The sequence below is a fragment of the Emydura macquarii genome, unplaced genomic scaffold (genome assembly GCF_026122565.2).
Source record: "Emydura macquarii macquarii isolate MOO-44397 ecotype Brisbane River unplaced genomic scaffold, CSIRO-AGI_Emac_v2 contig_1790, whole genome shotgun sequence".
NCBI lineage: Eukaryota > Metazoa > Chordata > Testudines > Chelidae > Emydura > Emydura macquarii.
In genome coordinates, this window is record NW_027131927.1 from 3,193,858 (window position 1) to 3,216,101 (window position 22,244).

General features: G+C 60.8%; 1 protein-coding gene across 1 annotated transcript; it reads right to left on the reverse strand.

Annotated features, from left to right (window-relative positions):
* Positions 1-1,062: 1,062 nt before the first annotated feature.
* On the reverse strand, positions 1,063-22,018 carry EHD2 (EH domain containing 2). The gene is made up of 5 exons (XM_067556686.1): positions 20,803-22,018; positions 15,199-15,296; positions 7,453-7,865; positions 4,108-4,272; positions 1,063-3,753 (listed from the first exon to the last, which is right to left on the reverse strand). The coding sequence occupies exons 1-5, from the start codon at positions 21,198-21,200 to the stop codon at positions 3,217-3,219; spliced, it is 1,611 nt and encodes a 536-aa protein (XP_067412787.1). The 5' UTR covers positions 21,201-22,018; the 3' UTR covers positions 1,063-3,216.
* Positions 22,019-22,244: the final 226 nt, after the last annotated feature.

A 22,244-nucleotide genomic window follows, 5' to 3' on the forward strand; every position in this document is an offset into this window, starting at 1 on the left:
ACAGAGGCGCTGGCAGGGTCCCATGGTGGGGGAGGAGGGTTTGCAACCCCCCCCCCCCCACACACACACACACTTTCCACTGCATGAACACCCCTGCACTCCCCGCCCAGCTCTCCCGTCTTTCCCAAGCCATACTGAGGAATGCAACCGTTTCCCTTGGCCAAGGCTCCGGGGTCCTGGCAGCCACCCAGGGGGGTGAGTCACCAGCTTGAGACGCTTGCTCCGCCCTGCGGTGCAAAGGTGAGGGAGCTGCATGCCCCTCCTCCCTTGGCAATTCTCCCAGGTGAGGGGGGTGAGACGCCCTCAGCTGCTTCTCCTGGGTGTTTTGTGCATCCCTTGGCTGTGGGTTCAAGGGTACAGGAGCTGGCTGGCGCCGGGGCGGTGAGCAAGGAGCGTCTGTTCCCGTGGCAGCTCCCAGCTGTCGAGGCTGCAGGCTCATCCATACCACATTCCCCAGCCCAGCTTCGTCCTGCTCAGGGACCACCCTGGAATCTGCCTCCTGCACAGGGACACAGCCCAGGGTCTCCACAGCTCCCATGTGTCTGCAGGGAGTGGCAGATTGGGATCTGGGGAGCAGCCCTCTCATGCACCCCCCACTGGCTCCTGGGGACCCCACCTGCATGCTGAGACTCTGCCCATGCAGTGCAGCCACACCCCTTGCGCCCACCATCCCCCTTGGCCTGGCACTTCAGGCATTCAGGGCGTACGGGATCAAGGTGCGGGCGGTCTAGTTCGGCCAGGGAGTTCGGATCCATCAATGGATCAGTGGGGGGAGGCAGGACACCAGGGTGGATGGGCCCAGTGGTGTGATCTGGAGTGGCATGGATGTGGAGTGTGGGAATGCCAGGCTAGGCAGGCCATTGGTTTGACCAGGGGCAGCAGTGCGAGGGGGTACCTGGCTGCACGGCCCCAGATCCCGTGCAGTACAGCAGGGCCAGGATCCAGGAACAGAGGGCCAGGCTGATGGGGCAGGGTCAGGCCATGGGCCGCTAGCCCTGCTCTGATTCCACACAGTGGCCAGGTCTGGGGGGGGCGAGGATCAGGAGGCCACATCAGCTGGTAAATGCAAGATCTCTTTATTGCAGAAGGACCGATATAAATACAGCCGCGGGGGCTGAGGAGGTGGCGTACAGTGTCCTGCAGCCCGGCTCGCACTCAGGGGTGGCCAGATGCCAGTTAGACCAAGGGGGAAAGAGCTCCTAGGGCGTCAGCTGGGCTCAGGTTCTCAATGGGCTGAGGCTGATCCCCAGCCGTATCGAGATCCGGAGGGACCATTACGACCTAGGCTGACCTCACACAACAGCCAGGAAGGAGAGGGGGCATGCAGGGGGGGCCCCCCAACCTGGTCACCTGACCAGTGCTGCATTAGGCCCCCCTGACCCCTTACCACTCTCCTGCCCCAGGGATGTGGAACAGAGGGCCTGAATCTCAGTCGCCCCATCCATGCAATTGGGGCTGGGATGGGTGGGGGGCAGTGGCTGATGTAAACTCACGAGCCCTGGGGGACAGGGAATAGCCACAGCTCAGTGTGCTCTGGCCATGCCACTAATCCACCCCCTGTGGGTCCTGGGGGGCAGAAAACAGCCACAGCACAGTGTGCTCCAGCCACGCCCCCAATTTGCCCCCTACACTGGGGCAGGACCTCACACCAGCCCAGCATGATCCTGTGCTGGGGCTGATTATCAGGGGGGGCTATTTGCTCCCACTTTAAGGCCCCTTCATACCATCTCTGGGCTGAAGTGGGGTGTTAGAGGTCCCCAGGCTTCACGTCCTTTCACCCTCAGGAAGGTCAGTGGGAAACATTCACCGGCCGTGCAGATTTCCTGCAGCCTGGCCTCTGCAGCCCTGGCCTCCTCCCACAGCCGCAGGCCTGTTGTGCAAACTCCAGGGACCCTCAGCAGCTGGCTAGGGAAGGCTGTTAAATGGCTGAGTAAATGAGCGTTTTGCCATAACAATACCACGGGGCTGTCCCACCACATGGTGCAGGGGAGGAGTGGGCTGTGCAGGGGGCATGAAGCGTAATACAAGGGGGAGATATCCAATATACACAAAGCATCTGGCTGGAGCGGAAATGCCCCCTCGGATATGACTCACAGACCCTGCCCCGCATCCTGGGTGGGGCTAGTGGGCCTGATCGGGCTCAGACAGGGTGGCTGGTCATTGAGGACTGGCCCCCGGATCATGACTGGATTGCACGGCGGATACACCACAGTGTGCAGTACCGCCTGCTACCACTAGGGAGGGGCATCTACTAGGGTCTCAGTCCACTGGGCTGTAATACCCCTGGCTACCACCAGGGGCACCCAGGCTGCAGGACCATACAGGGCTGTGTGGGGCTAACTGGCAGGACCTGCAGCCCACCTAGCTGTTCCAAGTAGGGGGCAAAGAACCCCCCAAGCTCCGACAGTGGCTTTGCTCCAGACAGCCCATGGGGCTGGATCTGGGTCCGAGGGGCCTGGCACCACGGACTGCAGGCGAGACATGGGCACGGAGGAGCCCGGGGGTAGCGCCGGGATGCGACTCGTGCAAACCCAGCCTGGCTCTTTGTCCCCCCTCTCCAGCAGTGGGGTCAGGGAGAGCGGCTCGTTGGCTGGCAGGCCCTGCACTCGATCCCTGCCCACGGTGGCCGGGGCCCCTCCAATTTAACATGGTGACTGCCCGTGGGTCCATCAGGTCTCCCCACAAGTGAGCCGGGGCAGCCAGGGGTCCGGGCTGCGGGTCCAGCGCCTGGCCTCTCCTTTCTCTCCTGGTGGACGGGTGACATTGGGGGGAGGGATCTGGGGCTGGCCACCAGCCCTCAAGCTGAACTCTCCGCCCCTGCTGGCCCCAACACGGGCAGTCGCAGCCTCGTGCCCTGGTGGCGGGATGGTGAAGCTGCCCCGGGGCGGCTGACTCCGGACACACGGTACCAGCTGGAGCCTGCCCAGCAGCGGAGCAGCAGGTCGCAGAAGCAACAGGCAGGATCGGAGGCTGGAGGCACAGGGCCCGATCCTGCATCAGTGAGGCCCTAAATTACTCCCTCGCCAGATTGGGATGGGGGCCTGGTCCTGCTGACGTCAGGGGACATGTGGGGACCAGGATCTCCTGAAGCGATTCAGCCTGGCACAGGGGGGAGGGTAAGGGAATCGGGATCTTCCGGAGCGGTTCAGCCTGGCACGGGGGGGGGGGAGGGATCAGGATCTCCCGGAGCAATTCAGCCTGGCATGAGGGGCCCGTTTACTCGGCCGAGCCCTTCTGCCTCCTCTTGGAGGGGGGCACCAGGTGGCGGGGCAGGTCAGCAGGCAGAATGTGCCCCTCCAACTTGACCTCGATGAGGTGGCTGGCCAGGGCGAACTCCTCATCATCCAGCATGCCGTCGCGGTCCACGTCACTCAGCTTCCAGATCTTGCCCAGCACCGAGTTGGGCAGCTTGGTGCTGACCATCCAGCTCTTGGCCTTGGTGCCACTCAGCTTGCCGTCCAGGGGCGAGAGGTTGTAGAAGATCTCGTCGTACTTGGGCTTGTCCTTGGTCACCACCCAGTCCTCGTCGTCTGCCCCCTCATAGGCGCCCTCGGCCAGGCCCTCCACAAAGGGGCCGTTGTGGGTGCCGTCAAAGGCCCCCCCCTGCACCCCGGCCTCTGGCGTCTCCAGCTCCTCCTGGCGCAGCAGGGGCATCAGCTTGGCGATGTCGCCCGTCAGCATCTCGTCCAGCCCCTCCAGCAGTCGCGGCTTCAGCCCGTGGAACTTGGTGAAGTCATGCACCATCAGCAGCTCCTGGGGGGTGTGGTCGGGGAGGTCAGCAAAAGGGTTAGCATGGTCCAGTCTGGCCTGGCAAGGCCCCTCCCCCATGGCCCAGTCCTGCCTGGCCCCCCTTCCCCTTGGCCTAGTATGGCTTGGCATTGTCCCTCCCCCACAGCCCACTCCAGCCTGGCACCACCCCCTTCCCCATGGCCCAGTCTGGCCTTGCATCTTCCTCACAGTTTAACTTGGCCCATCAACCCCCACCTCCCCACACAGAGGTCCAGCCCAGCCCCACACTCCCGTGGGGTTTGGGGAAGCCATTAGGGGGGCCGTAATGGGGGGCTGAGGAGCCTGTCCCTCCCGGCCAAGCCAGGGGCCGACTCTCACCTGCATCTTGCCGCAGTCGGGGAAGTCGCCGGGCGAGATGTGATGCTCCAGCTGGATCTTGGCAAAGATGACGGGCAGCTTGGCGATAAGCTGCTTCTTCTTGGTGTCCTTCCCGAACACCGAGGGCATCTCCCTCTTCAGGTGGCTGATGATGTGGGCGTGGACCTGGGGGGGGCCCGAGGGGGCATCAGCTGGGGAGTGTGTGTGTGGGGGGGTCCCACCTGCAGGGGCTGCCCCCAGAGCGTGGCCGCATGGCCTCACCCTTGGGGCCGACCCTGGCTTCCAGCCCGGCTGCTTGGAGCCACTGGGTTTGCTGGCTGAGCTGTCAGTTATCCAGTTCCCCTGCCCCCGCACTGCCCAGCATAGCCCTCCCCCCACACCTCATCTTCCTTCCCCTCCCCAGCATCACCCCCCCCCCCCCCCGCCTCACCCCTCCCCCTGCCCAGTTTGGACGCACTCACAGCACCGGTGGGCTGTGCCAGCTCCCCGTCAGCAGGCTCTTCCTGTCGCACCCCCCTCCACCCCACCCCAAGCTGACCCAGAGGTTCGCTTCTTCGGCTTCCGCAGGAAGGATCTGTCTGGGGCAGACGCTGGGCAGGGCAGGCAGGGGAGATCGCTCCTGTCTCTGCTCTCACACCGGGATAGCCCTCAAGCCCTGGCTAATCCAGCCTGGCTCCCAACATGGCCTGGCACACTGGTTTGGGAGCCAAGACTCCTGGGTCCTGTCCCTGGCTCTGGGAGGGGAGTGGGGTCTAATGGTTAGATCAGGGGCCTGGGAGCCAGGACTCCTGTGTTCCATCCCCGGCTCTGAGAAGGGAGCGGTCTAGTAATGATCAGGGGGCTGAGGAATGGGTTTATAAGGAAAGATTTAACAAGTCAACTCCATCTCACTTGGCTAAAATACACGGGTGAGGGGGACAGGCCACAGTACCGGCCTGGAGCCCCCACGGGGGAGTCTGGCCCACGAGCTCTTGGGCTTTCTCGCACTAACCACTGCACTCTCCTTCCTCTCCAGCACCGGCTCCATGGACCTGGCCCTGCCCTGCCGGTACCACATTCTGCCTGACCTTCCCCGCCAGCCCTGAGACGTCAGGGAATTCGCTGCCTCACGTCCCCCGGTGCCGCGTTTCGCTGCCTTCCCTCTGTGGAGAAACGAGGGCCCAGGAAAGTCTGCACCCCAAAGGCCGCAGTGGACTTTGGGGGCTGGGTGAACACAGCTCGCGGCCTGGGCTAGTCATGTGGGCAGGGGAGCGGACGCCCACCCGCCCATGGGGAGAGGGATGCTGGTTGCTGGGAGCCACAGACAGTTACTCTTGGAGTAAATGCCAGCTGGATGCTGCCAGTCAAGTCCCCGAGTGTGAGGCCCTGATCTGGGTCAGGATCTGTCCAGCGCCCGGCGCAATGGAGCCCTACTTACTGTGACCTTAGGAAAGTGACTCAGCCCCTCTATGCCTCAGTTTCCCTTCTGCTTTAAGGATTGGGCCCAGACACTGCCATAAAAGGGAGGGCAGGGCAGATGAACATCTCAGCTTGAGAGCAATGCTGGCCCCTGCCAGCCCTGCCCAGGGGCGAGCGCCGGGGCTGAGGGGAGGGTGTCCAGCCTCCGTGACCCATGCAGTTGTTGGCGGCCAGCTGTGGAAAGTGTTGGGCGGCTGTTCCATGGACGTTCTGTTCCCCGGCTCTGGAGGAAATTGCCACTCGGGAGCCCGGGGAGCCGACACAGCAGGTGGCAGGAAAAGATAAGGCCGCGGTGAGGGAAAGAGGCGGCGAAAGCCAATCTGCCGCTTCCTCTGGGGCAATGGAAGAGCCTCATTAAAACTCCCCCGCGTCACCGGGGCACTGGGAGAGGAACCGGTGTTATTGAAGGGGCCGCCGCGCCTTCCGCCCACGTCGCCGAGGCGCAGGAAGGGACGGGGAGGGGGACGTTGTTAGCATAGGGAACAGGGGGCTGGCCAGCTCAGGGGTTGGGGATGGTACATGGGCTTTTCCCCTCTAGAGGGTGCCAGCCCTGAACTGGTGCCAGGGCAGGGCCTATCCCCTCCAAGGGCCGCTGGCCTCAATCCTGCCCCAGGGTGGGGCCCTGGGACCTCTGGCCTTTCCCCTCCAGAAGATTGCTGGCCCTGATGCGGCCCCAGGGCAGAGGCCTGGACCCACCCACTGGGGCCTCTTCCCTCTGGCTTAGCAATCCACTTGCAATCAGAGGCAGCTGGAAGTTGCTGCCATCAGCCGTTCACTGTGCCCAGGGACAGTGGCTCTGAGCCTGGACAGCCCAGCTCATGCCAGCCAATAAGCCACCCAGGGGCTGGCCCCTTCTCAGCCTGGCTAAAGCAAGAACAAATTGAGGGCGAGGCAGGGGGAGGCCTCTGAGCTCTGAACATGGAGCACGGCCGGAATCCAGCTGCCTGGTGTGGGTGGGATGGGGGAAGTGGGGGGCAGTTAGCCTCCCCTGGCACCACATATCCTGGCGAGGGGGGCTCCCACTCCAGGTGCAGGGCCAAGGACCAGCCTTGGCCCAGCCAGGCGCTAAGGGGGTGCGGATGTGGGGCACCTACTCCTCAGGGGATGCCCAGCTCCCACCGTTTCTGCTCAAGCATGGAGGCAGCAGCAGGGGCATGGCAATTCTGGAAACCAGGCCCTGGGGGGGCGGGGGCGGATTGCAGGCTGCCTGCCCTGCCCCCTCCAAAAATGGAGGCGTCCCTAGTTGAGGCTGTTTTAGGGGATCTGGCTAGAGTCATTTCTCAGGCTGGGGGGCAGGGAAGATAGCACAATGGTGGGGGGGTTCCTTGTCAATCACAGCTGCGGAAGGCCTGGCTGCATGGGAAACCCTTAATGAGGAAACCAGGAGCAGGATGCGGGGGCGGGGGGCTCGCACACTCTGTAACGGCCCTTCCCCTGCACCCCCCTGGGGGGACGGGGCCATTGTCCAGGGCAGGACAGCCAAGTGCTGGGAGCCATCTGCTCCGACGAGGGTCAAGCCCTGCGATGTTGGGGGAGGGAGGGCAACAAAAGCTGCTCTCAGAGACTCCCCCCAAACGGAGGGGCAGGGCAGCACCTCGGAGGGGCATGAGACCCACCAGCTAAAAGAGAATATAAGACCTAACTCCACAGCCAAGTGAGCTCTCTGAAGGCTAGACCTACCTCCCGGCCCAGAGCCAGGGATAGAACCCAGGAGTCCTAGCTCCCAGACCTCGCACCCAACTGCTCTAACCACTAGATCCCGCTCCCCATCCACAGTCAGGAATAGAACCCAGGAGTCCTGGTGCTTTTGCCATCTGGGTGGCCAGGGGCTCCCTGCCCCCTCCCCTGGATCCCCCAGCCCTCATCGGTCCCCTGCCCCCCGCTCACCCTGACCAGCCGGGCTCTCTTGACCAGGTCGTTGAGCTTGCGCAGGGCCGAGTTGCGGGGCAGGTTCTGGATGTCCTGGAACAGGTCCTGCTCCTCCAGCTCAAAGAGGCGCCGGTTGTCAGAGACAAGCAGCGGCTCAGCCCAGAAGGAGCCGATGTAGACACGCAGCACCTCGGGGGTGTTGAACACCTTGCCCAGGGACCACATGAGAGCCCCATAGACCCGCATCAGCTGCTGCGTCTCCACCATGTCGGCCTTGTTCAGGACCACCCGGATCTTGTCCTCGTTGCCCTTGAGGGCCCGGATGGCCTCCGAGAACTCGTCCGAGATCTCCAGCTTGTGGGCGTCAAACAGCAGGATGATGCGGTCCACGCGCTCCGCGAACCACTGCAGCACGGCTGGGAACTCATAGCCTGCGGGGCCGGGGAGGCACCGTCAGGGCATGAGCAGCGGGCGCTGACCTGTGCCCCATGCCCCCCCTTCCCCAGCCCCTGTGCCCGCCCTGCCCCTCCCTTCCCCAGCCCCTGTGCCCCGCGCCAGCCCTGCCCCCCCTTCCCCAGCCCCTGTGCCCCGCGCCAGCCCTGCCCCCCCTTCCCCAGCCCCTGTGCCCCGCGCCCGCCCTGCCCCTCCCTTCCCCAGCCCTTGTGCCCCGCGCCCACCCTGCCCCTCTCTTCCCCAGCTCATGCCCTGCGCCCACCCTGCCCCCCTTCTCCAGCCCATGCCCCGCGCTCGTCCTGCCCACCCTTCCCCAGCCCTTGTGCCCCACGCCCACTCTGCCCCACCTTCCCCAGCCCCTGTGCCCCACACCCACTCTGCCCCTGCGTCCCATGTCCGTTCTGACCCTCTGCTTCCCAGGACCTGCACCCCGTGCCCCACGCCTGCCCTGCCCCCCAGTCCCCATGCTCCACAACTGCCCTGCCTCCAGCTCCTGCACTCTGTGCCCCACGCCTGCTCTGACCCCCCAGCCTCTCTCTTCCCCACGCCCTCCATGATCCACCACTTCCCAGCCCTTGTGTCCCATGACTGCCCTGCTTCCCAAGTCTGCCCTGCCTTGTGCCCATTCCCCAGTCCCTGCACCCCAAACCCGCCTTGCCCCCCTGTTCCCCAACCCCTGTGCCCCATGCCCGCCCTGCCAAGGCTTGGGGTGCCCCCTGTAGCATGCCCTGGGTTCCCATGGCAACCTGGCTGGGTGCTTCCTGTGCAGCAAGTTCCTGCCTTGCCCCCTGCACCCCTGGTGCTGATGCCGGGCCCAGAGGAATAGCTCGTGGCATAAGAAGGGGAGCGGGGCCCCTGCTTCCCCCCAACAGATCCCTCCCCCACCCTCTGCTCCTCGCCCAGTGTACCCTCTGCCTGCCCACCTCACCCTCCACTGCCTCCCGTTGAGATCAGGGCCCTGTCGCGCCGGGCGCTGCCCAGACCCCACCCAAGATCAGGGCCCCCATTGCACCAGGCACTGCAAAGATCCCGCCTGAGATCAGGGCCCCGTTGTGCCGGGCACTGCACAGATCCCGCCTGAGATCGGGGACCCCTGTCTGGGGAGCTGAGAGAAGGGATGTTCCATTACATCCCCCCAGCAACCCTAACAGCCTTGCTGACTAGCACTGCTGGAGCCCAGCCGATCTCCCCCCCCCCCCGCATCCCTCCCACGCCCTCCCACTTGGCAGCCTGAGGCTGCAAGCGGCTGCAAAGCACCAAAAAAGGAAGAGCAGAGGAAAGTCTGAGCCACCTGCGGCCCCACTGCTCCCACTTGAATCAAAAACCTCAGCTGGACGGGAGGGAGAAATAAACAGGGCTGCTGCAAAACCCCCTCTGGGCTTCCCTCTGCTGCCCAGGGGTCCTGGGAAGGGGTGGGGTGGCCCAGCCTCCCGTGCCATGGGGAATTAGCTACCCCAGGGCACAGTGCTTTCCAATTTCCCAGCCCCCTTCTCCTCCCCGGGCGAGGGGCTCTGGCCTGCCGCAGCCGGCCAGACATTCTCCCTCCTCCTTTGCTGCCTGGCTTCTCTGGGGCAGCAGGGAGCAGGACCCAGCCCTAGAGGCTGCAGCGATGGGGTGGGGGCGAGAATCGGATCCTAGGAACTCCTCTGTCTCCTGCTGTTTACACAAGCAGGGAGGGAGCCAGCGAGTTTCCACACCAGGCGCCTGGCCCTCCCTAGGATGGGGAAGGGAAGGCTGGGGCCAGAGCATGTCGGGCCTGATTGGGGCCAGCTGGAGAGCCAAGGCTGAGCTGCGTGTCCAGCCCAGATGGGATTTGGAGGATTCCGGAGAGGAAGGGCAGGAACGGCAGCTGGACCAGATCCTGTGCCCTCAGATGCTGTGCCCATCCAACAGCCACACTGGCCTTTCCCCCATGCCAGCTTGCCCAGGTGCTTTGTATCACAGTGCCCTGCATCTAATGTCAACAAGCTATGGGATTCACTTTTGCTTGCTGGCCTGGACCGCTCTGTGGTGGGTTATGGTGCACTGTCTGAACACCTTTCACACCTCACCCCAGAACTGACTGCATCTCAGCGCTGGGCATGGGATTCCTGTATAAACAGCCACCACGCCTCACCCCAGAGGTGGCTGCATCTCAGCACCCTGTGAGGAATCCTTTACCCATCAGTCACTGACATTTGTATAGCCCAGAGCAGGGCAGAGGGCCATGGATACACACCTGCCTCCCCCCCACTCAGGAGTCTCTTGCTTTGTGCCCCAGGGGGAAATCCTTACCCCAGAAAGGGGGGGGGGGGGTGGACACAGCAAACCTCCCACACCAGCCTCCCCCCCGGCAGCTCTGCAGCTCAGGCCTGGATGGGAAACTGGCCCCTGGGAGCAGGGCCATCAATCACCGCCGTGGGAAATAGCCTAGGTTCGAGATGATGCCAACTCACGGCGGGAATTTCCTCTGCGCTTTGGCCCATTCGGCTCAAACCCCGTGTGCCCACATGGGGGAGCCAAGGCTGGGCAGGTCCAAGCAGCCCAGCTCAGTGATGACTTTCACCAGCATGCATCTGCCAGGGAATGGGGCTCTGGGCTTCCATTGCTTCAGGGGACCTCCTCCTTTCCCCCGAAAAACAGCACCCATGAAACTGCAACTGGCTACATGCAGCTGGGGTCTAGTGGTTAGAGCAGGGGGGCTGGAAGCCAGGACTCCTGGGTTCTATCTCTAGCTCTGGGAGGGGAGTGATATCTAGTGGTTAGAGCAGGGGGCTGGGAACCAGGACTTCTGGGTTCTATCCCCAGCTCTGGGAGGGGAGTGGGGTCTAGTGGCTAGAGCAGGGGAGGGGGACTGGAAGCCAGGACTCCTGGGTTCAGACAGTGATTTACTGCATGGCCTTTGTTAAGTCCCTGCCCCCTCTCTGTGCCTCAGTTTCCCTATTTGTGAAGCAGGGAGAGAACTGCACTGATCCATCTCACAGGAGTTGAATTGGCCAAAGGTTTTCACTAGCAATGCTCCCGGTGCCCCCTTGTCAAAGCAGGTTGTGCTGCTCCCATTCACATGTGCCATTGCCTGTGTCCCCCACGATCACACCCCCCCAGGACATCCCTCTGCCCTTGCCGTGCTCCCCTCTGCTCCTGCAGCCCCGCTGGCAGGATAGACAGGATTTCTCAGCATGCTGTGACAGTCCCGTTGCTATGGGGCTCAGCTGATCCTGCCCACAGAAATCTCCCTGCCCTGGCTTATCCCATGCTTTATTTTAACAGCTTCTTCCTCCATTTGTCCTGGCCCTGCTGGTTGCTAGGGGATTTCCCAGGAACAGAACGTGCCAGGGGACCTGGCCTGAACTGAACTGCCCTGTGGGGCATTTCACGGGTTCAGTCCCAGGACTGGCCGCAAAGCCAGCTAGTGAGGACACATGGTCACGCAAGCAACCCTACAATAACAGACCGATGCGGCAGTGCAGCAACACTAGTGACCCTACAGTAACAAACCAGTGTGATCTGGTCAGTGCTCATGAGCACCTTCATAATAACAAACCAGTGGATGCTGAATCCCCAGCAACCCTACAATAACAAACCAACCTATGCAATTTCTGACCGACCCTACAATAACAAACCAGCCTATGCAATAACAGAGCTGCCTGCATGGTAGAGAGAGATCAGTCTTGTTCAGGACGCACCGTTTGGGCCTGTCCAAGTCAGTTGTTTGCACATAGGAGCGAATTGAACACGGGACGGCTGTGAGAGTCCAAGAGCACTCTGAACTCATAAGGGTGTTTCCCGAGCCTTGATGTGCTTGGGTCGGGCTGGATTCCCTGCATACCTTGGGGCGCCACCCGCACGGAGCTTTCCCCAGCCTCCAGGGCGCCAGGCAGGCATCTGGGTGAGGAAGCCCCATGGAGGGAGGTCACTTGTGTTCCAGTAGCTGGGGGAACCCCTCCCCACACGGGCCCTGAGATGCCCCAGCAGCTCGCCAGAGCCTGGGGATGACTTCAGAAGGGAGGAATCCCGTCGAGGAATTTGACACGTCAGTGGGAAAGCATGGTGGCTTCCCGTCCCCTGCTCCCCCCGGCTACATTCCTCCAGCCATGGTACATCCAGGCTGGGACCCCCTAGCTGACCACAGGGTCAGCACATTCCTGCAAGGGACAAGGGTCAACAGGAGGGCGGGTGCTCAGCACCTCTGAAATTGGGCTGCCAGGAGCACCTTGGTGCTTTGATAAACCGTTTCACAAAGTATGTATGCTCCCTGCTGCTGAGATGCAGCCGCTTCTAGAGTGGGGCATGGGGGATGTTTATACAGGGAGGGATTCCTCACCCAGCACAGAGATGTAGTCACCTCTGTGATAGGCCATGGCAGCTCTCTATACAGAGAGTCCGTCAACCAGGACCGAAATGCAGCTACCTTTGGGGTGGAATGCAGCAGCTGTTTAACCTCAGCATTGTACTATGGTTTAGGATAATAATCAAAGCATTGGTCTTATGGTCCAAAACCAGGCCTAGGAGCCAGGACTCCTGGGTTCTACCTTGGCTTTCGGAGGGAGTGGGGTTTAGTGGCTAGAGCAGGAGGGGGCTGGGAGCCAGGACACCTGGGTTCTATCCCCAGCTCTGCCCACAGCTGCCCTGGGTGAGCCACTGCCCCTCAGTTTCCCCATGGAGCTAATGGCCCCACCACCAGTGTGGGTGGCTGTGCAACAGCAGGTTATCTGGCGTCTCTATTGGTTTTCCCAGGGCCTTCACCATGTGGCTGTTCCCTGCCCTGCAGGGCCAGAGGCCTGGACGCCTGTTTGTTGGCACGCAGGCCCAGCACCGTGGGGGTGGCTACAATCATCCTTGCCCTCTATGCCTCACGCTCCCTGACAGGCACAGCCGGCTCCCACTCAGCTGATAGGGATCCAGGCCAGGTACAGTCATGGCCCCAGCTGGGAGAGCTGGGGGGTTACGCCCCGGGGCCCGGCTGGATCCCATGGCAGGGCGATGCCATCACCCTCCTTCAGTTTGCACACCCAGCTTCATCTGGATACAGGATTCACTCTCACTTCCTGCCCTGAATGGCTGGCTGGCTGGCATTGCTGAACCTTGTGAAACAGCCTCCCATGTCCCACCCCAGAGGTGGCTGCATCTCAGCACTGGCTGAGAGGTTGCTGGGGTATCTGAGCACCAATCCTCTCTAATCCCTTCCCAAGTGACACTCCTCCGCCAGGTCCCCAAAGGCAGCACCCTGCAGGAATGCTTCCCACTCCGCTGACGAGACTCACTAACAAGCTGCATGCCTTGAGGCTGCTTATCACACTGGATTCTGGCCCTGGCACATTTCATTCCCACTGAATACCCCCCTTTGTAACGGATTCGTTCCCGCATTTGCTAAATGTTTCCTTCCAGGAATGATTTTATAACCACTGGGGTGGGGGTGGGGTGGTACAAAGGAAACAAGAGAGAGAAAGGAAACGGCCGGCTTGTGGGTTACATTTACCCTCTCCCCTCTGCCAGCCTGGTCGGCTGAGCCGCCAGCACCATGGGGCAGCAACTGGCTCTCACTCTGGGTCACCCAGCCCAATGGGGGCCCGATCTCAGGCTGGGGAGAGAAAGAACCTAAGGCTGGACAGCCTAGGTTGCGAGTGAGGGGCACTAGCAGAGCTTGGGGGGGAGGGAAGGGCTGGGAAAGGAGGGGCACCAACAAAGCCAGGGGGGCAGGACTGCAATAGCAGGGGGCTGCGGGTTGGGCATGAGGGGCACCGGCAGAGCTTGGTTTTTGCTCTTTTCAATCCTTTGCCATCTGTCCGTGCTGCTCGCCCGGCAGCATCGGAAGCCCTAGCCCTTTGGACGCGCTGGGGGCTGAGATAACGCACCCCGCCTCCCCACTTCCTTTGTTTGGAACAAACCCCGGCTGCATTGTTTCCCTCCAGGTCGGGCTCTGGGACTGAGTCAATATTTACCGGCCCAGAGCCCGGGGACAGGGAAACGAGGGGCTCAGCTACAGAGCCAGTGGCTGGGTTGGGAAATGTTGGACCCGCGCCAGGAACACACCCTGCCGTTCGCATGGCAGGGCCAAGGGCAGAGCAGGCAGGGCAGACGAAGCCTGAGATTTATTTGTGCCTCTGCCCCCACTGCCCCGAGGGCTCAATGCCTTTCGCATGCGTCGAGGTCAGGTCACCCGCCTCATTTTACACATAAGGAAACTGTAACAGAGAGAGGTGGGAAGGGGCCCACTCAAGAGCTGGGGAATAGAACCCAGGAGTCCTGGCTCCTAGCCCCACCTCCAAAGCCGACATGGCAATACCCACATTTGTCCCAGGCTAGGATCCCACATGGGGGATGCCCACTGGGGGTTGGCGTCTCCCTCTGCCCCTGGGAAGTTTCTTGCCGCCCTCCAGCCACCTGCCCTCGTCACCCTCTCACCCGGGGAAGCCAGGCTCAGTCAATCCAAGAAGCCTCTGGGCCTGTCGCACCCAGCTTCTGGGCTCGGTAGGCGGGGCTGTGCAGGGAAGCAGGCACCCAGCCACGCATCAGCCTCCCTCCCCCGAAACCCAGCCCTTGGCCGCTGAGCCGTCCCCAGGTTGGCATTGCACCCGCTGCCAGACAGCAAAGAGATCCGCTCAGCTCCTGTGCGCAGCACCAGCACATACATACACACATGCAGGTGCACGCACACAAGCACGCCTCACCCCACGGGGGCACACGCACATGCCCCACCATGCAGGCGCACAGCACACGCATGCACTGACACGCAGGTGCATGCACATGCGTATGTGCAAATATAGGGGGCCCACGCACGCTGGCACACACAACCTGTAGGCACATGCACGCTCACACACAAACACACACCGACATGCACAAACAGTGTGTTCAAGTAAATTACAGCAACGGTCGGTTTCATCCTGCTACAATGACTCATGGTGGAAAAATGCCCCTGGCCCAAGCCAGGCTCCTGTAGCAACAGGCCCCGCAGCCAAGTGTGAGCTCAACAGGGCGGGGCTGGGAAACGTGGCATTCTGCAACGACAGTGTCCTGGTGCCGGGCGTGCACCAAGACACACACACATCCAAATGGATACACCACGTGACCCCCAGGTACCCCTGCTCTAACCACTAGACCCCACTCCCCTACCAGAGCCGGGGATAGAACCCAAGTGTCCTGTTCTGTCCTGCTGAGCTCCACAGTCCTTCAACCCACCCTGGCCGTCAACACGCCCTTGAACCAAACGCCACGTGGGGGGAGACAGGGTCACAGACATGACAAAATCGAGCCCACCCTTGCTCCATCCACACAGCAATGAGCCAGTGCAATTCCCTCCCTCTCTCCCCCCGATAGTCCCCCAGGCCTTACCCCGGCAAACACGCTGCTTGGCTCCTGACAGGATCCCAGGGGTGTCGATCAGGCTGATGCTCTCCAGGACTTGGTTGGGCAGCTGGGCGCACATGAACCTGGGAAAAGAGGGTGGCGGCGATGAGCAATGGCAGCACATTGGACAGGAGAGGGACAGCGAAGGGCAGCATGGCCTAGTGGCTAGGGCACTGCATGAGAACTCTTGGGTTCTAACCCTGGCTCAGGGAGGGGAATGGGGTCTAGTGGTTACAGCAGGGGGGCTGGGAGCCAGGGCGCCTGGGTTTACTGCGTGGCTATGTCACTGAACTGCTAAGTGATCTGGGGCAAGTCTCTTCCCAGTTGGTGCCCATCTCCCTCCTTGCCCTTGCATAAGGGGAGGATCAGGGGCGTGGCTGGAGCGCACTGCATTGTGGTTATTCTCTGTCTCCCAGAGCCCATTGTGGGCCTGGCCGGAGTGCGCTGCGTTGTGGCTACTCTCTGCCCCCCAGCTGCACAGCATGAGTTAGAGCAGCCCTGAGGCTGCTGTAATTCGCACTAAGGGCCAGGAAGGTCCCAGGATTCAGGAGGCTTAAAGCCACCTCTCTCGCCCCAGATGCTGGCAGAGAGTAACTGGGGATCACAGCTCCCCCACCCCAGCGGAGTCTCTGCCTTCCCGTGATCCTGGGACCCCTGGCACTGCTGAGGAGCCAGGGCACCCCCCGCCTACAGCACAGCAGCCTCGGAGGCCGGTGGCACTGTGCAGCTGCATCAGGGCTGGGGATTGGGACCCTTCCAGTCCCAGGGCAGGACCCAGCAGACGGCAGCCACCCCCCTGGGCCTGGCCTCTCTGTTCCTGTGCAGCCTGGGGCCACCCTTCTTCCACTCATCCTCCAACTGCGGCGTGGCCGAGGGTGGGGGAGAAGGAATGAAAGAGGGCGTGAAGAGGCAGCTCAGACACAGGCTGGGGGATCCAGGAAGAGGAGAGCAAGCCAGGGCTGGCGCAGACAGGAGCAGGGGGGCTCCCTGACTGGGGGGTACAGGGAACACCCCAGTGCTGGCAGGAAGCCAGGCCCTGGCACACAAGTGGGGGGACTCAGGGAGGAGTCTGTGTTTGCAGAGGAAGTCAGGCCCCTCTGATGTAAACGTGGTGCTAAAAATAGCCCTGCCCAGGCCCAGCTGAGCTGGTGGGTGGGGAGGGGGCTCCCAGCTTGGCTGTTGCTGATTCTCACCACGGCCCGAGTTTGGGAGCTAATGGGAGCCATTGCACTGATCTCAGTGGGGACCAGGGCCCAGTTCCCTGGGAAACCTGCCACAGTCCATGAAAAGAACCCAGGTGTCCTGGCCTGTTTGTCTGGAAAGGAGAGTGTTTCCTGAGTCAGAATTCACTTTATTTGGGGGAAGGAGGGGGGGAGAATTTTTGACAATTCTAGTGCAAAACCCCCCAACCCCCAAGCAGTGAAAACGGTGGTGCAAGAAGCTGTAACCAGCATTGTGGGAGAGGCGGAGCCCAGCCACCCTGGCTTCAATGGAGCGAGGAGCAAAACCAAAAGGGTCGAGGCTCTGCAGCTCTTACTGTTACTGACTAGGGGTATCACGGTGGCCCGCAGCAGCTGCAACTGAGATCAGAGTCCCCCCCCCCCCCCCATCATGCCAGGAGCTGCACAGATCCCAGCCGATATCAGCTCCTCCGATTGCACCAGGCGCCACACAGACCCTGACCCAGATCAGGGCCCCCTTTGTGCTAGGTGCTGCACAGATGCTGACTGAGATCAGGGCCCCATCGTGCCAGGCGCTGCCCAGACACAGAGCAAGCGCCAGTCCCCGTAGACGTATTATCCCTATGTTACAGACAGGGAAACTGAGGCATAACGCGATTTCCAGTGAGTCTGCAACAGAACCAGAAACCGAAGCCACATCTCCTGGGTTCCAGCCTCTTCACAAGGTCTCCGCTCGCTCCGTCTTCCCTGCCTGCACCCCTCAGCTTATCCCCAAGCAGTGATTGCCCACCCAGCTGGGCCTGTCCCCAGGCTCCTCCTGCCAGCCATCTTGTGAGAAGGGGACGGACGTCCTTGCCAGGGCATCTGGAGCCCTGACACCTTCTTTCCAGGCAGCCGAGGCCGGGGAGGGAACTGGGCCACAGGCCCTGCATTCCAGAGAGCCTAGCTCAGCCCCAGCCTGCCCCGGATGCGGACCAGGGCTGGGTGGGAGCAGGTGCCCTCTGCCCTGCACAAGGCCCCCACTCCACGTCCCTGCCCTGGACAAGGCCATGCTGGACACACATCATGGGCGGGGGCTGCGCTGTTTAAATCTGCCCCCGCAGCTGCAGCCCCACGGTCCCCTAAGTCTAGCCTCCTCCCTTTGTCAAACCCAATGTCCCAGGCTTGTCCCAAGGGGCTGGGGAGGGACGTGCAGGCTTGAACAGCTGTTTGCAATGGGCTGGGGGGGATGGGAAGGCAAGGCAGGGCTGTGCCAGATGGGGCATGGGATCTCTACTTTCCAGAGAAGGAGTGGGGTCTGGTGTTAGAGCAAAGTGGGGGCTTGGAGTCAGGACTCCTGGGTTCTGTCCCCAGCTCCAGAAGAGGAGTGGGGCCTAGCGGTAAAAGCAGGGGGAAGGGAGCCAGGAGACCTGGGTTCTATCCCAGCTCTGGGAAAGGAGTAGGGTCCAGCAGTTACACACAGGAGTCAGACTCTTGAGTTCTAATCTTAGCTCTGTGAAGGTGTGGGGCATCTTAGTGGCTGGTGCAGGGAGGGACTGGGAGCCAGGACTCCCAGGTCTCGTTCCCAGCTCTGTAAGTCATAAGGCACAAAGAGGAGAAACGACTTGTACAGGGTTATGCAGAGCCAAGAAAAGAACCCAGGAGTCCTGACAACAAGCTCATGCTGCCTTGCTAATATCCTGAACAGCTGTGTGCTGTCACTGCATGCTGCTGAAGCACCACCGTGTTCCAGCCCAGAGGCAGCTGCACTTCGGTGTGTGGCGGAGGAAGCAGCCCCCTGTGATAACTCTAACTCAGGCATGCTGCTTGTGGGAGAGGTTTACAAAGCTGGGCCAGGGGCTTAGCCACAAATTCAGTCACTGACACCCGCAGGCCGGCTTCCCCCCCCCCCCCCTTTGGCCAGGGCAGGAAACGGTACCCAGGCTAATGGAGGCGGTCACGGGGCGGGCGTGGGTGAAGCTGAGAGGAGGGCTTGGATCCGAACCCCTCACTCAGTGCCCTGCCCCCACTCCCCACACACAGGGTGCACCCACATGCATGCAGGGATGCATGTGCACACACATACACACACAGGAATGCATGCACACATGCACACCTATGAGTACACACACACACACACACACACGAGCACACACACACGCCCCAACCAGCCTTTCCAAAACACACTTGAACAAAATCCTACAGCGGAATTTGCTAGGAAACAAGCCCTGAGACTGCGCGGTGTCAGCCCCTTACTCGGCTCTTGCTCACAGACTCTCTAGCTCATCCCTGAGGCAGTGGGCGCCCTGCAGGACTCCCCGGGCCGCAGCTCTGGCCTGGGCCACGCAGGAGGCCAGACTAGACAGTCCCTCCTATCCTTGTCATCTATGAAGCTGTGAACATCTGGGGAGGGGGAAGCTGTTTCTTTCTACCCTTTTCTTCCCCCCACAGAACAGTGTCATCTCCCAAGGGAAGGGGCAGGAGCCCCATTGCAGGGGACGATCCCACCCGCCCAGGGGGGAATAGATGAGAGGGCACCATCCCGCCCCCTCCTGGACCCCCATAGACTAGACAAGCCCTGACGGGGTGCCTCCACTTCTCTGCTCTGACCTCGACTCCTGGGGTCCCTCCAATCCCACCACCACTGAGCGTGAGAGAGGGGAGAGCACCCAGCGGGATCCGACAGCTCCCAGCCCCTTCCTGGCTGCGGGGAGAGGCACAAGAGGAGGGAACAGCCTGATTCTCTGCATTGGCTCTTCTGCCCCCCAGCAGGACGCAGGCCCCAGGAAGGGCAGCATCTCAGGTCCCAGCCCCCACTGACAGGGTCAGAGACACTCTCCGCTACCCCCCAAAAAACCAATCTCAGTGCGAGGGGCCACAATCTCCAGGGCAAGAGCAACAGGACAACGGTCAAGGACAATCACCGCATGGCAGCCCCTACATGCCCCCTTTCCTGGGCAACAGCCCTGGAAAATCAGCCCGTCCACCAGGCCTCCCATCCCTGGCGAGGCCTTGCCTGTAGGGCCCAGACCATTTTCAGAGTGAGAACGGGAGGTGTCTGGGTGCACCAGGTTTGTCATCAGTGAGAGATGCCTGCCCGGGGAGCAGCAAACATTGGGGTGTGTGTGTGTGTGTGTGTGTGCAGGGGGGTGGCAGCTGCTAGCTCAGGAAGGGGAAGCGTGGTTCCAACCTATCCCCCCTGGGACCCTCTCTTTGTGCATCGTGGATCTAGAAGCCCCATCCATCAGGATCAGGGCCCCATTGTGTTTATGCACACTGCCCCATCTGCACTGCCCTTTTCTTCCTGCTTGGATCCCTGGGGCCAAGGAGGAGCAGCAGAGACAGGCAGTAGAATTGATCCAAGGCTCCGCCCTGGGGAGAGGCTGGAAAGACTGGGGCTGGGTGAGGAGAGGAGCAGGAGCAGGGCATGGGAGGGGCTCAGAAAAGTACCGAGTGGCTAGAGAAGGGTAACGGGCTGCCCGTTTGCCCCGTTTAACCACGGGCTGGGGGATGCCCATTGATTCTGAATGGCAGCTGCTTAAACCAATGAAAGGAAATACAGCCTGGCATTAGCCAGTGAAACTCCCTGCTACAAGATCTGAGGCCAAGTGTTCAGGGACTCAGGCAAGAGTTGGGGATAATGAGAACATTTATTAGATAGACTGGGGGGGTTGTTTGTTTAATAAGGGATATAAGCCCTCGAACTTCAGAGCACGAGCCTCTTTCCAAGCCTTGGAGGGTCAGGGGAAAGAGTCCCCTTGTGGTCAGGTTATCCCATAGTTCCCTGGTACAGGATCCTGGGCTAGATGGACCCACTGGCACTTCCTATGTCATGTCAGTGGGGGGAGGAGACTCTAAAAGGAGCTGGGAATGGGCATGTCAGACCAGGTCAAAGGCCAGGCCTCCTGACTGTGAGAGAGAGGGTCAAGCCAGACACTCCAGAGGATGGTGAGGTACCTGGTTATGGCATCCCACCCCATGGGGAAAATTCCTGACCCCTCCACATAGATGGTCCACTCACGCCCTGGAGCGTGCAGATTAAACAGCCACAGGACCCAGGTTAGTTCAGTCTGGGCTAGTTCTGGTGTGGGCTAAAGACAAAGAAGAGGAGGCACTATTTGTGTAGGTAGAGGGAAGGCACTTGAGGACCAGCAGCCCTTGATGGGTTGTGCCAGCCTGGCAAAGTTAGCGGTGGCTGTAGAGCATTGTGGGAAGGCACTGGAGGACCAGCAGCCCTCAACCACTGTGTAGCGGCACTAGCCTGGGCCAAGGTAAGTGGCTGCAGAGGGAAGCTCAGTCAAGGCCCAGTTGTGCTGGCCGCCACACGAGTGATGGGGTTGTGGACGGGGGGGTCGAGTTAATAGGGATAAGGTCCACTGACGGCCAGCCCTTGGGGAGCAGGAGACAGCAAGCAGGGGCCTGCACTCACCGGTTGAGAAAGGTGTTCCCAAAAGGGTTGAGCTTGCGGAAAGGTTTCTTGGGGTCAACGATAAGGGCGTTGCCTGGGATGATCCCCTCGGTCTCACCGTGCATGACAGCGATGAAGGAGTCGGTGGTGGGCTCAGGCCCGATGCGGCTGCCTGGGATGTCCTGCTCCAGCAAGTACTTGATGAAAGTGGTCTTCCCCGTGGAGTACTGCCCCACCACCAGCACCATGGGCTTGTTGTCAAAGTCAGCGTCCTCCAGGGCCGGCGAGTGGAAATCGTGGAAGCGGTAGAACTCCTCCACGGGCAGCAGCTTCTTCTTGTAGAGGTTCTTCAGCCCCTCCGTGACCGTGTGGATCACCTCAGGAGTCTTCTTCTCGTTCTTCTTCATCCAGCTGAACATCTTCCCCTAGTCCTGCCGTACGCACCAGGGGAGAAACACGGCAACAGGGAGAGTCCTGGGGAGCTTGAGAGATCCTAACCAATAGATCTTTCCGAGATCAATAGCCCTGAGTTGATAGATTTTTCTAAGATCAATAGCTCAGAGTCAGTAAATGTGGAGATCAACAGATCTTGCTGAGATCAATAAATCTGTGAGTCGACAGATCAACCGATCTGGATATAGCAATCTGCAGAGTTTTTGGAGATCAATTAATCCAAGCCGTAAATCCCGTCAAAAAACCAGAAAGAGCCACAGTGTTTTGGCGCTCAGCAGATGTGAATTGCTAGATCTCTGGGAGATCAGTCAGTCCAAATGGAAAGATCTTGAAGAAGGGAGACCAACAGATCTGAAATCAATAGACCTTTTGGGACTCAGCAGATCTCTAATCAGTGGATCCAAAAGGATAGATCTTTTTGTGGGGAAACCGATGGGTCTATTGGGTTATCTCCAGACCTGGATTTGGTAATCAGATGAATCTTAAAGGCGTGGCATTTGCGTTTGCTGTTTGATTTAAAGAAACCAAGTGGAATCGCCCCTAAACCGGGATCATCAGCTTGGCACAGGGAAGTTTCTTCTGCCACCGTTGGGGAAGGAACTTGCGCTCCCCAGTTTCCCCCCACAAACGTTGAGTGGGATGGAGAAAAGCAGCACCAGGAGCTAGCTGCGCAATCTTGGCAGGGAAAATCAGAGCTGCTAATGTCGCTTTCAAGAGAAAAATTCCTTCTCTGGCCAATGCAATTTTTTTTTAAAGGAGGAAAACTCCTTCCCTGAACTCGCAGAAGATCCCGCAGAACATATGAGGAGGGGCTGGGACTCTGGGAGGCTTCCTAAGGGGAAAAAAGGAGTTGCCAGATGACACAAGGCAGACAACGGAATACATTAACATAAATTAACAGGAGGGTTGTGGAGGGCGGGGGGGGGGGGGGAGGGAGAGAACGAGGCTGCTGAACTTGAGAACAAATAATGGGGGGGGAGAGAGTGAACTGCTTTTTTACTGAAGGCAGG